The sequence below is a fragment of the Gymnogyps californianus genome, chromosome 21 (genome assembly GCF_018139145.2).
Source record: "Gymnogyps californianus isolate 813 chromosome 21, ASM1813914v2, whole genome shotgun sequence".
Taxonomy (NCBI): Eukaryota; Metazoa; Chordata; class Aves; order Accipitriformes; family Cathartidae; genus Gymnogyps; species Gymnogyps californianus.
The window spans coordinates 3,193,991-3,209,261 of NC_059491.1; the positions used below are offsets into that span (position 1 = coordinate 3,193,991).

Genomic DNA, 15,271 nt, shown 5'->3' on the forward strand with positions numbered 1-15,271 from the left:
TATTTGAGGTACGTGAAATGAAGTTCTATCAGTTGTAAGTTAAGCATAGATTTCACCTGAATGAACAGAAACCTCTGCTTGATACCAAGGCATAGTCCGTCCCTGATTCTAAGTGAAGACCTTAAAATGCGAGTCTCAGTGAACTTCAGCTAGACATGAACACGTATGCATGAGATCCAACATTTGTTTGTATAGTGTGGCTGTGGTTTGCCATGTGCCGGACTTTGACTGATTTTTGTGAAACTTGTCTGCGTTACCATTTTTAATGATGATGCCCATAGTTAGGCCTTGTGAACTTTTACAGTGTTGCTGCTTTAAGTGGTTTGTGTCCTGACAGAACAATCCATCTGCCTTAGACTTTCTCTAGAACAAGTGGAGTAGCTCCATCATCAGCATTTACGTCAGGTTAAAACTGAGAAACATTTTGCTCTTGGTAAAGACACTAGTGGAAGTATATGGAATTTAATAATGAGAAACACACATATATGTTTGGGGATTTTATTCTTGGGTGAAAAATTCCTTCACCTCTATCTCCAAAGAAGAGAAATTTTATGAGAGACTGGAAAACTGCGTATTTAGATCTGAGATACATTTCTGTAATACATTAAAATAAGAGATAATTTTTAAAAAGCCCCAAATCAGTATAATCTCTAGTAGCCTGACTATACTCTAAGAAGCAATTATGCAAATTCTAAAGGTCTATTCATGTGTGGTTTATTGGGATAAAGGGAGCTGTGTCATATTACAGGATCCCATTAAAAATGTGGCTATAAAAGGATTTGGATTTTCGGAACTGATCCGTGAAAGAGAGTGACTTGTATCCAGCAGATGTGATTACAAAGTGTGTTGTGGAAATGGCAGTGGCAAATGGCAAAGTCAATGCAAATGATTTTTGTTCTATTTCCCCAGTCCTTCAAGATACACTGCTTACCAGATGCGCTGCCTCTTGGGCACAGGCTTCCTTGGGATTATGTCATGGAGGAAGAGCATGCAAAAATATATATATTTTTCATAATCTTTGAGTCTTCAGGAATGGAATTTTCCAGTGTCCCACCAGGAGCCCTGAACTGGCTCTTTTTTTCTCTCACACTGTGCGTGAAAAATAACTACGTGTGGGAAGCTCCGTGTACATCTGGATATGTTTGTTGGACTTGGACAGAGTGATAGTCACAGTGCACGCTCGGGATTTCCTTAAGTGGGCACAGCGTGGGCAGGGAAATGGTCACTCCCACGTTTTTGAAGTGTTTTGGTAGGAGCCAGCCACAGCAGGAGAGGCAACAGGAGCTCCACTCACAGCAGCGTTCCCCTCTGAGACCCACTCCCAGTAGGAGATATTGTCACAAGTGGTGTCACCACCTGATGAGGCCATTGGAACCAGTCAGATGCTATCCAGAAGCACAGCCCAGCATGTATCGCTGTAGGTATTATCATTCATTTCAACTGAAGTTTCTAAGCAGTCAGTGCCCTTATTTTGTGCAGGGAAACTGAGGTACTCAGTATAAAAATGAGATAATGCACACTGAATCTAAAGGGTATGTGAAAGTTTGGGTGGTTATTATTGGATTTGGGGCGTTTATGTCCATACTAATGTATTGCAGCATTGATAAAATCCTCAGCTGGATGGTCCCCAGTTTCCTGAATTTGGATCCTGCCATTGCTCTTGAGTGTTCCTTGGGATTTATAGGCTGCAGCACTGACTCTGTCCTTGATTTCTTGGGCACAAGCTCTGTTACCTTTGCACAGAAATGGGACCTTGCATCTCCATTGCCTGAGGCCCTCAGGACTGTTGTTGGTACTGTAGACTCTCAAGTGAACTTTATGGCACAGTTTGGAGCAGTCTAGCCACCTAAGTCCTCAGAGTCAATAGTGCATCCCTTCAGGGACAGCTAGTCATTCAGACATGCCTCATATACAGACCATGGCATTGTATCAAACTGCAATTTCTTTATTCTTTAGTTAACACATAAAATGTGCAGGCTTGAGGGGAAGGTACCTATGGATGCCATTTCCACACGTTGGCTTCCTCTGTATTCCTGATCGTTCTCTTGATGCTGGAAAATCCTTAGTAAGCGCTAAGCATCACTTGTCTTAAACTTTCTTTGTTACTTTAGTTGAAAAGCAAATGAGTGAAAGTTCAGTGTTTTCACTGCCAAATGCAGGTGATCCAGCAGTGTAACAGAGGTACTACAGAGGTACTGCTGTTTCACTGAAAGGTGGAGTGCTAAAGAAAACATGCCAATGGTGTGTTTTTGCACAGCATGTTTGAGGCAGCCTTCAGCTGGTTAAAAATTCTGTCTGGTCTTAAAATTGTCCTCTGTTTGAAAATTCCCCCGAGAGCTAAAGAGCATAGAGCATTGATGTGGGCCATTAATTCTTCATAATGGTTGTGAACTGATCACATTTATGTGTGGCATAAATTATTCACCTGACAATGAATGAGGAAACTGTTCGAGACTCAGTATTAGACATGGGATTAGCGGTCCTATTCCATCTGATAGAACACGAGTCCTAGCTTCAAGTTTATAGTCTCTGAAACAACCGCGAACATGTACTTTGGGGAAATTTAAACTATAGGATGTTTTGGCAAGCCAAAAGGTTTCAGCTCCTGTCAATAGTTATGTAGACTGCAAAATAATCACAGTGTGTTGTATATGCCTGCTGTGCTGTAATCCTTCATATATCTTAGGCCAAGCAGGAGAGGAAGAGCATTTCTTACAAGAAATGCTGATAAGAACAATACAATAGAGTCAGAAAGCTTGTATTGGAGCCCAGTGCTAAGCAGTTAGAGCTGGGTGACAGCTGAATTACTTAATTCTTTAGTGCCATAAATATAAAGTTAAATTTTGAAGGAAGCTTGCTTAGAGATGGTATAAGAACGGTCTTTTAGGATGCCAGCAGGGAGCAAATTCAGATTTGGAGTTGGGAAGTTTCTTACTAGTAGTGAAAAAAAGTGCAACTACTGACCATGGTGTCCAGTGGTTAGAGACATGAAAAACAAATCAGCTGAGTTACAGACAGAGTTTTATCTGTTGAAAGTATTAGGCAAATGACTCTGAATTGCAAATTCAATAAAATAGCAATCTGCTTACAGAGTTTTTAAGGACAAAAATTTTCTGAATAAATAACCCACAATGGATGAGATGTGACACTTTGAAACATATCCTGGTTTCATAGCAGTCTTCGTTGCCAGCTGTGCAAGGTCTGGTTGAGAGCTTGGAGATTGCAATCTGTAGATATCTACCTTTGATGCTCCCTAATTGATGACATTGAGGATTCTCAGCAGAGAAGTGAATGCAGGATGGAGTTTTAGAGCAGAAAAGGTCCACAAGAGTGAAAACTTTTAGACCACCCACTTGGAATGAAATGAAGAATCTGCATTGTCTAATAATCATGACCTGCGATGGGAGAGACAGGACTGGTGATTTCTAGTGGGCACTTGAGGCAACCCACCCATTGATGACCAGAGGTGCCCTCCCTCCCTCCCCAGCTGCATAAACAGACTAATTTTGCAGAGAAAGATTACAAAATCGTGCTGGCAACTGTCTTTCTGGCCTGTATACTTAATAAATAATCAAAGCCAAATGTAAATAAAGTATCTCTGATGAGAGAAGCATGCTGCCCAAATTTGCTTCCTATTTATACCAGTTAAATGTGGATAAAATCCAGGTCATTGTTTTCTGTAATCCACTACCCACCCAGTCAGAGCTGGGAAAGCTTCTTCTGATGGGCTTGTTTTTAATATCAGGGCTCTGTTTAAAGTCAGCTTCTCCAAATGAAATCAACATTATCACCCAACATTGATGTGATTACTTTTATAAGTTGCAAGTGATGAATAGCAGAGGAAGGCAGGAAAAACAAGCACAGTAATAAAAAAGAAGGGATTTTTCAAGTAGAGAAATGTAAGTCAGTTTTCTCCACGGCTGATGTCTTGACTTCCATCTGTTCTAGCTTTTTATACTGCTCCTCTATGAAAAATAGGAATTTAAAACTCAGAAGGGGCAAAGGTAATAGATTTGTTGTAAATTGTGTGCCAGCTAGTAAATGTCTAAGATTTGCTGTCAATTCCTATTGAAGTTGGAAAGGAAAGAAAAGGAAGCAAGACTATGGTGTAATCAGCAGCCAACTCCAAGTTGCTTGGGACTGTGGTGAGAGTCTCTGTCCATCATAACTCAGAATCATGAATGGTTTGCCACAAGCCATTGTACGTATGTCACCCCCTTTTCTTGGTTGTTATTCCCTCTTCAGGAAAACTGTACAGAGCTTGTAAGGGTGCTAGTGTTGCATGCATTCTGGTAGTCCAACATACTGGTTTGTTGGTGATGATATTCTCACAAGCCAACAATTGCTCCTGAAATTAGGCTTGAAGGTGAAGTGTATTTAGAAGGGAGACAAGGAGTTCATGTGATCAGAGTATGGAATGCTTTGCTTCCTTGAAAGTTATCTGGCTGCTAGATAGTGGTGCCAGTGTCAATTGTTAGCTGTTCCAGTGCTGTTTCCAATGAATGCATATTTGGGTTATGCAGTCTGTTGGAATAAGAGGCTTTAGTTCAATCCACAGTTTCTGATGTGTCACTGTGTAGAAGCAAAAAATAAATGGGCAAGGTGGCTGGACTTGATTTTATACTTAAGCTGAGGCTGAAGAGATTGAGTTGAATTTGTCCGATGCTGTGATTAGCATCCAGATTTCCAGATCTAGTGAAATATTTTGAACTCTAGGCTGCACTATATAAAGACTTTAAAAATGAATTTGTAGCACAAGAAAAGGAGGAATTTTAATTGTTCAAGTCTGTGATGTTCTCGTTAGTCTTAAAAGACAGAACTCTGACTGTCTAAAGCCTATTAATTTGCTGAACAGTGCTGTTTTCTCAGCTTTAGAATGTGGATGTCTTTTCCCTTCTCCTTTTCTTTCCTGTTTTTGTTATGGATGAAAGCAACTTTGAAAGAAAAATTGGGTTTTTTTTAAAGCCTGGATGAGTAGCCGGGGTTGAACATTCAGGGACTCTGTAGAATGGATTACTTGACCTTGACTCTCAAAGGTCAAAGGTCCCTGTTCCCAAGGAGAAGAAACAATGCAATATAGTCTTTACTTCCTCGGTAATGATGCCATAAACAGCTGTATTGGTTTCTACATTATCTGGTTGAGATACTCCCTCTAAGCTGTTAGTGCCAGCTTAGAAGGAGTAGAATTTGGCCAGCCTCTATGTTTCTTTTTATCTGTATACATCTGGCATATGCAAGCATAATTGGCTGCTCCTTAGATTTTAGTTTAAAGGCAGAGCTAGGAGACTATTTGAGTGTGGATGTGGGATTCCTGAAGGTACTTTTTTTTCACCTAATCATCTGTGGTACCGAAAGAAGCACATTAATAGTCAATTTCCAGTTTATATTAGGCTGTAGAGTTTGAGGAAACTGATCAACACTCATTTATTCAGGCAGAACTGAAAATTCAGGCCTTTAAATGCTTTCTTCCCACTGTGTCTATGAAGAGTTGTCATTCTGAAGTCTTGAGTTGCTGTTGACAAGCTGGTTAATAGTTTTTCAGTGAGATCTAGTGTTACCACCCAATACTGGGAGCACATTATGGTAGTTGTGACAACCAAATTATGGGAGGAGAGGATTTCTGTACTGTAGAATGTGCTGTCTAAAAAGCTCTGGCAAATGCTGTTCTGTCTCCGTTTTACACATGGGGAAGTGAGAAATGGAAATGCTAGGAGTAAGGAACTCTGGAGACAGAACCTGAAATTGAAACATGATAGGCTTCATTTTTTTAACACCACGCAGCCTTTGACTTTGAGGCAGTTCCTAGAGGACAGCGGTCAGTCCCTGACTCATTATTACTAGTATGTACTAGTTTCAGAAGAGGATTCAAGGCTTGAATAAATGGTGTCATCTCAACTGGCCTTCAGCATATGGCAGGATGAAAAACAAGTATCAGTTCTGAGAAGGGTGATGAAGGGTTGGTACTGCTCAGCTTCTCTTCAAACCAAAGCTCGGTGCTATTGCAGGAGGGAAGGAGCTTTGGTTTTGCTCTGTGACTTGAAAGAAGATTTGATCTTCTTGGGTAGCCAGCTTAAGTGTTTTCACAGCCATTTTGTATGCCTATAGATGTGCCTAGAAACTGGGTGATCAAACAGGATATGGAAGTGACTAGCAGGAGAATTTGTTATAGCCTTATGCTTCAATTATTTCACTTTGCAGGAATGACTGGTTTAGATATAAGTATAAAAAATTGAGATGAGATCTTATATATGTCTGTTGCCTTTTACTGAATTTCTTAAAACCCTTCATGGACATAAATAATTAGGCCCACGTTCCTCAGGCAGGAAGAAAACTAATCAGTTTTTTTTGTTTCACTGCTGAGCAATTTGAAACAGAGGAGTGAAGGCTAGCCACGGTGGACTTCACAGCCAGGTATTTAGGGTGGCTCTTGGTTTTTCAAACCATGTTACTTTAATAGTTAGCAAGAACTGTCGATTAACTTTCAATGTGTACAGTTGCACAGCATCATGTATAATTCCTACTGCAGACATTCGTCCTTTATGAAGGTTTTCTATTCTGTAAGTGAAGAGCAGATCCCTTGGACGTGGGGGGGAGTTTTGAGTTTGGAGAGTGTGTTTTAAAATATCAGTCTGTCTTTGAAGCCTGTTATGTTTATTTCTTGACCAGGTGCCTTATCAAGCTGAACATTCTTGGCAAAACAGAGCACTTGCAGACTATGGGTCTTCTAATGAGAGGTCCCTGAAAGGAAGCAGGCAGAGGAGTTTGCTTTGCAGAGGAAAATCCATAAAATATCTCTAGAAAAAGATGAATCACTGCTGCCTTCAAGTAAATGGCATTCTTACTGAGGGGATTATCTACAGGAATGTTTGTGTATCTGACAACATTTGCACAGCTAAGGATTAGTAAGAAATTGTTTTGAAGCATCTTATGCATGTGGAATGGTCAAGACAGTGTGACTTTGATATAGCTGTACTGCCCAGACAAGGTGGTCTAGGTATGGGGACAGGGACGCGTAGCACAGGTCAAGGGAAAGGTGGTTTTATGAGTAAGATATTAATAGAATTCATCAAGGAATGTTGTTTAACGTTTTCTGTGCTGCTAGGCCTGTCCATACCAAACTCAAATTGTGTTATCTGCTGCTTTTCCAAGATGTTCGTATGTACCTTCCTATTGAAATCAACTTCTCATGGCCATTCTAATCGATGTTCTGATACCATTATAGTACTTGTTCATGCCTGCTACTTCTGCCTCGATCCGTTTATGGCTTGTCCATGAACTGAGCCATAGACAAATGAAACAGTTAGGAAAAAGGTAGGCAGGCAGGCCAGCCAGGGCAGTAGGCTTTCCAGCTGTCGAATGAAATCAGGTTCTGCAAAGAGGTTGGTTTCGGCATAAGGATCCTCCTGCAGAGTTGTCTGCAGCTGTCAGTGTGAATGTCGTGCTAGTCACAGTGCTGCTTCTTCCTTGCTCTTCCTCTTTGCCTAGTAATACTCCATTTATTTTGTTTTTACAGTCCCTCGGATCAATGGCCATCCGAAACTGGACAGACACCGTGAGCACCCTCCTGGCTATGACAGCTCTTCTACCATGATGAGTAGTGAGCTGGAATCCAGCAGCTTCATTGACTCTGACGATGATGACAACACAAGCAGGTAGGGCATTCGCGTAGTGACTGAGCTGTTAAATACTGTTTGCATCTGTTTCCCAGCCACTTGACTGTATTTCTGGGCTTCCCTGAAACATGCTGACTGGCGAGATGAGAAGATTTATATCTTTTTTTTTTTTTCTTTTTTTTTTCTTTTTCTTTTTTTCTTTTTCTCTTTTTTTTTTTAATTTTCCTTTCCTTTTTTTTTTCTGCTACGTATGATTTGAGCACTGATAATTTGTCAGTAACATCATGTTCTATATAATCACTACTCTGAGAAACAAGTTAAGTTATTCGGGTCACTATCCAAGCTGCCTGTAGCCACTGTTCCAATTAAGAGAAAAATTTTCTTCCAGTTCTTCCCTTTTAATAGCAAGAATGATCACATTTTAAGATCAAAGCAATATGCAACTGTCTACCTATTTATAAAGTAATGGTGTTAACATTGTAACAAAATACCTTCAGCGTAGATTCCTAATAAGTATGCATTTCACTAAAGCTGAATTGTAAAGGAATTCCTGTGTGATTGCGTAGTCTGAGACCTATGAGCAGTACAAGAATTCATCAAAGTTAATGCTATTGCAAAGGCAGGCTGTGATGCCATATATTTATGACTTCTTAATTATTTTTTTCTTTTTGTGCAGACAGAATGTGAATTATTCCTTGCTTTTTGCAAAAAAGCTCTCCATTTCAAGACGTCCCTGTTAATCTCTAAAGATATTTTTGTTGTTTGTAAAAGGTTTATAAGCCAATACATTTCTCGGATTCAAAATACGTATTTTTATAGATGTAAAATCAATCAAAACCAATATTCTTCTCTTGCCTGGCTGCAGTGACAGCATTCTCTGAACACTGTGTCTAGAGCTGTTGTTCATCCAAATGAGCTATGAAAACCCATTACAGATTTCTATTAATTGTCAGAGAACAACAAGATTACGGATCTCTGGTGGTTCATAGAGATCTGTAGCTAAAACAAATAAGGTGCAATGTGATATTCTTAAATTCTAGGTAGAATGGAAACAGCAAAGAACAACTAGTCTTGGAGATACTTAAATGTTTGCTATGTTTACAAACAGATTGTTAGCTTATTGAACTCAGTGGATCTATTTGGTCTTGCAGTTAGTCATAGCTTAAAAACCTGTTGAAGAACAGCAGTTCCTTCAAATTCTGTTTAAAGGCTGGGTGTTTCCAAAGGGTTGAAAGGGTAACTAAATGAACATTTAAAATTTGGTCCTGAATTAGTTTCAAGAACTTATTTTGCAGTTACAGTGAAGTTGCCAGCACCTGAAGATACAGAAAATTAGCTTTCTGGATGCTTTGTACTTCACCTGGATATTCATGTGCATAAAGGGTTGGCAAGATCAGTAGTTAACCTGAATGTACTCTAATCCTTCCTAAAGCCTTTAGGGCTTCTAACTCTCTTTCCCTCCCTAAAAACTCAAGCCCACAAAACCAACAACAACCCTGCAGCTGATTTTGTTTCTTGTAAATAAATTAGTCATTTTCATGGCAGCAAGATATGCAGTAAGGCAGGATTAGCACAGTCAGGGTGGCCACTGAAGCACATTATACTAGACCCAGCTAAATCTTTCTATATTAATAAAGTAAAGCTTCCTGCGTCTAACCTGAGAAGAAGGAGACTCTTCGAAGCTGCTGCACAGGCCTTTTCCTTTCTAGGCTAGGGCAGAAGCTTTTGGCACACAGAATAGCTGCCAGGCCAGCTAGTCAGGAAGAACAACTAAATGGAATGCTCCAAGGTATGCTGTTGTGTTACAATGATGATGTTCTCAAGCAGATGAGAGATTGTGCTGGCAGGGAGAAGTTTTCTTTAGAGGCAAATACAGCCAAATAGAAAATCGAGCATGCTCCAGATCTGTTGGAGACAGTGGCCTGGGGAAAAAGAGGTTGAAGGGGGTAAGTTTGTTTAATAACAGCTGATGAACTCTAGTGTCAGAATCTGCATTGCAAAGGAGATTGTATGTGGAGGAGGTCACTGAGAGAAGAAATCAGATGTAAAGGACGTTACTGTCTTGGAAGTGAAGAGGTTGTAAGGTTGAGGATGCTTTTCTAACAGTGTGTTTTTGACATTAGTTTATTTTATTTTTAACTTGGAGCAGTGCAGCAGAGTTGGTTACTTTCTAGTCCAAGGAAGTTCTGTTGCATTTAGTTAGAGAGAAAGAATAATTTTTTATTTCAGTGAATTAATTTGTTCACAGATATTACAGGACAGTACAGAACCGTTCAAGTAGTGTGAGTGCAATAATTTATTTTCTGTGTTTTCAAAGTATGATATAATTGAACATCAGTGTTATTTGCAGGTAGTAGGTGGTATTTTGAGTACAGATTGATGTAGGGAGCTCATGGTGAACTTTACAGTAAGGGTCTTATTTCTGTCTTCTGTTAAGCAAATAAAGGTCTAGCAGATATGACATCTGTAGCTGTAGGATTATTGTCAGCAACTTGCAATTAGTATTCTCAGTTCCATGTAACTAAAATAATTCACTGCAAAAAAAGTTGATTACGTTTATTTCTCATTTAAGAAATTAACATTAGTTCTTTTTAAACTATATGGATAAGCTTTCTTTAACAAATTGTTGCCTTTTTCCCCTTCCTTTGGGGAATGTAAGTTGGACAAATTATTATTATTATTATTATTCTGTGGAATTTATTAGCCTTTCTGTTAGAAGTGCAGTCAGGATTTTGGCAGTAGCTAGTGCAGGAAATTGGTAGTTATGATTCCAGATTTGTTTTTCATCTTTGCACTTTATTTTTCCCAAAAGCTCAAACATACCATCTTGTTTTGCTCATCAAATTGTAATAATAACAACTTTTACTCATTTCTGGGGATACTTCAGAGATCAACATATTACTTCTCACTAGAATAGGTTTGAGCTGCTATTTAGCATCCAGATACTCCTAGAATATGAGAGATGCAGTGTTTATGAATGATTCAGCAAGGATGCATTAAGGCTATTAAAAGAAATTACAAGAAGAGATGATGAAGTGTGCCATAGCTACATGAAAATAGATATAGATTTCCTTTTTAAGAAATTGCAGAAACTGTGAAACCTGGTGTTTACAAATCTGCTTTCATACAGTGTGGGAGTCTTGCCGAAACAAGCTGTCTTACCTTCTGCTTACACATAGGCTTATTAAGGCAACTTAAGTCCTTGTCCAGCTTCCCCCAAGAAGGGATGAAAAAACTGAGTTGTGCGAGCTCTCCATTTATGGTTTCTCCAGTGTAATAAGTAACATTTTCTAATGTTTATCTGTATAGAAGCCAATGTATAAGCACACAAAAATGTTTCTGCAGTGCCTTCTGATCATCAATTTTGTGCAACTAATGTGAGAGGTTGTTTTAGCTCAAGTAGTTACTTCTCTGAAATATAGTCTGTCCTCTTGAACTAAACCTGAACTGTGGCTTTTCTAAGGAACTGATTTACATTCTTCCAGTCTAATGCTGAGTAGAATGGAAAAAAATACCACAGAAAGAAGAACTTCACTTCTCACATATTATCATCTGGTAACAAGTTCAGAGATTTGCCAGTAAACTCTGGTTTTGCTGGTTTAATTTAAAAGAAAAATCCAAAATGTTCACTGCTTACAGAGGAATCTAAACTTTTGGTCATGTATTGAAATTGAATGAATTTTCCAAAGTAGTCTCACCCCCAAGTTGCCAAAATAAATAGGGCAAAAGCAAAGAAGGAACAAGATGCTGATATTAGCATAAGCTAATTGTTCACACCTTCATCACCTCAGCTGTGCTATATCTGCCTTTCTGTGGTGTACTTAGACTTTTCTTTTTTTCCAGTCCATCTTTTTGAACTCATCCCTGATGCATAGCTCTAAAGATAGTAATGAAAGTATTTTTATGTCCTGTACTTGATAGTAGATTAAAATATCCCTTCTAAGGACTCAGAGTCAGAGAGCAATTCTGTTTTCTAACTATACTTAGTGCTGGCAAAAGGTATTTTTGTCCAGTCCAATTTTAGAAAATCAGACTAAAAGTTGGAAATAATCGTTCTTTGTTTTTCTGAACAACACCATATTGATGTGCACTAGAGCAGGAGGAAGAAATTGGCACAGCCAATCGACCTTGGCAATCAGTAGATGTTATGTGCTGTCTGTGATCAGGAAAAATATTGACAGAGGAAGTATACTAACATACATTGGAAGGTACTTTTAAGTTCCTTACTTCTTAGGATGTAAAGTGCCATGAAATAGCACCAGATAACTGCCAAGGCTGCTTGAGACAAAGAAATTCAGTGAACCGTCTGCTGAAACTCTACTGTTCCTATCCCTCATTTTCATAACTTGCTATCCAGATAAAACGCCCATTGTCTGGAAAGTGGAGAAAGAACTTTGCTACTGGGTGAATGCCCATCGTGGTCTCCTGCTGCAAGCAGGTGTGGCTTTCAGTATAGTTCTTCTCTCCATTTTCTTTCTCTATGAACATTGCTAACTTAAAATTGCTTTTTACAGTATGCGATGTTAGCTGGAGGCATTACCCCTTTCAGGGACATAGTAATGGGAAACTGAATAAATGAAATGATATGTTTGAATTTAATGAATTCTCTTTATCCACAGTAACCATTAGAGGATGCCATTCTAAAAAGGCTGGTGACAGGAAGTACTGCATACTCCTTAAGTGATGCACACTGGGATAAAGCCAAAAAATATGATATGGCAGTAGGTGAAATATATGTGTAAACAATGAAAATCAATTGCCTGGATGCTGTGGATGACTCTGATGTGTGATTACAGTAGCCAAAAGGACAGATAAAATTTTAAGATTTTGTCCTTTCTGTTATGGACTAACTCAGCTGTCCCCAAAACTAGTGGGAAGTCTTGCCTCGTCATGAGAAAAAGAGGAGGGCTTTCACACCCTTGTGTTCTGTCTGCAGCAGGGAATAGAGCCTGTGAGCAGAGGGTTTGTTTGCAGATTGGAGCGCTGAATTCATACTCTAATCAGTGGAAGAAGGGCACTCACATCTGTCTCATAGCCTTTGAAGGTATCTTGTTGTTTGACTTGTGTTTATGCAGAAAAGCTCCCCCAGTCTTTTCCCTCTTTTCTTTTTGCTGCCCTTCTCAAAGAGCAGGCGGGTTCACTGTGATGTGAGCAACATGCCTTGCCTTTCTTCAAATTCTCCTAAACTGTTGTGTGCTGGGAAGTTTTAGCTGAATCCTACTGATGAGATGTTCTGGGAGAGAAGAGGAGGAGAATGAAATCGGAGAGGAAATAGGAAGAGGGAAGAATATTGGTAGTAAAATGTAAGAGGAGGTTTTTGTGTCAGTCTTTGCCAGTACTTTCAAGAAGAGTGGTGAATGTTGAACAAGTGCAATTTTGGGAGCCCTGCATCTGAGAGACCTCTTTATTTTTCCTGTTGAAAAGGTAAAGCCTCAGAAAACCAGGTGCTGTGAGCTGTTTCCACAGATCGAGAATTATCAAATTTTTGATCTCTCTTGAAAATACTGCCTCTTGGCTCTTTAAATTAATTTGCCTTGCTGGGAGGGAAAAAAGGAGTGTGTGAGGTTAACATGCCTGAAATAGTTTTGTGAACTCAAAGAGAATATCAAGAGATTCACACCCTCTGAGCAGTTCCATCGTCTGTAATATTCAGCTCAGTATGCTTGACTTAAAACACACCTACTTTATGCAAGATGGGTTTCCCAGTGTGGTGAGTTGTAATCTCATGACAGCAAGCTCCTTTTTGAAGTTGCTGATATCAAGTTTTGCTTGAGGTATTCTAGCGTTCCTGCATATGGCTAGAACTTTGAAGACAGGGACATGGAGACTGGGGAAAAAGACTGGCACTGTTTTCTTTGTGACAGTGCCAGTTCAGTTACTTGTTTTGTATAGGGTTGGATTTTTTTTAATCTTGGTTAATGATGGAGCATTACTTTGTCTTTTTTTGCCATTCTTAACATAACAAATAGAGGAGAGATGTCTCTGTGGTGTTACACTGGTATCTCTGAAATCTCAGCTTTGTTCCAGGCTTCTGAAATTAATTTGGGCAAATCCATTTATGTCTTTCTGTGTCTCAGTCCACTACCTGTAAAATGAGAATGATTAACGTTCCTCTTAGGGGGATCTTAAGGATTTATATGTAGAATGTGGCACCTGTAGGTTCTACAAGTTTGAAGAGCCTGAAAAAAAACCACAACAAAATCAAATTAACAGAATATGTAAAGGTAAATCATAGTCACTATTCCTCTGTCACTATTTGGTAGTGGCTATTATTCAAGCCCCAATGTTAAGTTCCTGTTAACAGGGTAGATAGCAGCAGAAGAAAATAACAGCACCATGACAAGACTCACAAAAATTAATATTAAGAGATTCTCCAGGTTGTCTGTTGTTCTCTCAGAGCGGAGATTAAAAACATTGTTTAATGTACGACTGTTCTTACAGTGTGCATTTTGGTGGGCCTGGAGTCAGGACTACCTTTAAAGTAGTGGAAGATGGCTACCTCTGACCTTTGGGTGGTTAAATCAGGGTGATATATGCCTGTTGAGATGTGGGTTGCACTCAGTCTTGCTCCCACAAGAAAGCAAGCCAGTAAATTATACTCTCTAATCCATGCTGTAGTTTAGCTGGTATCTTCTCTGTGCTCCTAGGCAGAGGCTAAGATACAGCACACACTGGGATTGAGCAGCAATTCAGCAACAAGCAGAGCAGTATGTTGTAAGCTAGCTGATGGTGCCTGTATGATTTACTCTCTCCTGCATTTGTAGGAAACAGACTTTTTTTGGCACGGTGCAGAGAAATGCAAATGGCTCAGCTTTACAGGGTTGACATTTGCTCTCAATTTCCCTCAGGTTGAGTAGCTCCACTGAGCAAAGTACTTCATCCCGGCTCATACGGAAGCATAAACGCAGGAGGAGGAAACAAAGGATGCGGCAGATTGACAGGGTAAGGTTGGCATCATAATTTTCCAAGGAGGTGAACTGTGATTTTTGAGTGTAGCATGTGAATTAGGAAGGGATCCAGAACAGCTCTGTGCCCTGTTCAATTCATTGGAAAGGCTCTCTTTGGCTCTACCCTGGATTAATCTCTAACATTTGAAGTTCTGCAGCACCAGAGTCAAGACTTTTTCTCCTCTCCCTTTCTCCTTTTACTGTTAAGTGATCGCATTTCTTGTTGTCTCTTTCAAGACCAGCCTCTGCAGGAGAACCTCCATTATGCTACTGGCTGATGTGGGCAAGGGGTGTCTGTGGTGTTAGACATCTGACGTGTAAATTGCTGAGACTTGCATTCTGCTGAAATGAGAAATCTACGTTTATAGGAAATTGCAAATCTTTTCTCTTGCCCTTTTCTGTGCTAGTCCTATGGTAGCAGAATGAGGATGGTCGAAATGACATACTTCTTGAAGTAACTGTTTCGTTCTCCTATAAATATCAGTCTTCACAGATTGAAGAATGAGTATGCATGCATTTTATCACAAGAACTGGAGTAATATTTTAGAAGATATTTGATAAGCACATTTGTATTTCATTTTGGAGGGGGGAGTGTGTGTCTTCTCACTTCCTGAAGGATCATGTGTTGTTCACTCCTCTCTTTAGAGAGGAGCCGTGGATGTAATAATTCACGCTACACTGGGCACTTAGTATTTAAATGTCTGCCTGTCA

The 15,271-nt window shown here is 39.5% G+C and overlaps 1 protein-coding gene across 3 annotated transcripts in view; it reads left to right on the forward strand.

Moving 5' to 3' along the window:
* The window catches only part of DVL1 (dishevelled segment polarity protein 1), a 96,917-nt gene that overhangs the window by 65,203 nt on the left and 16,443 nt on the right, over positions 1-15,271 (forward strand). For 2 of the 3 annotated variants that reach the window (XM_050909506.1, XM_050909507.1), the window contains exons 5-6: positions 7,514-7,652; positions 14,462-14,555. In XM_050909506.1, coding sequence (XP_050765463.1) covers positions 7,514-7,652; positions 14,462-14,555 — 233 coding nt within the window. Of the gene's footprint in view, positions 1-1,261; positions 1,418-7,513; positions 7,653-14,461; positions 14,556-15,271 lie in introns of those variants that run through there. The other variant, XM_050909508.1, reaches the window with a different exon arrangement.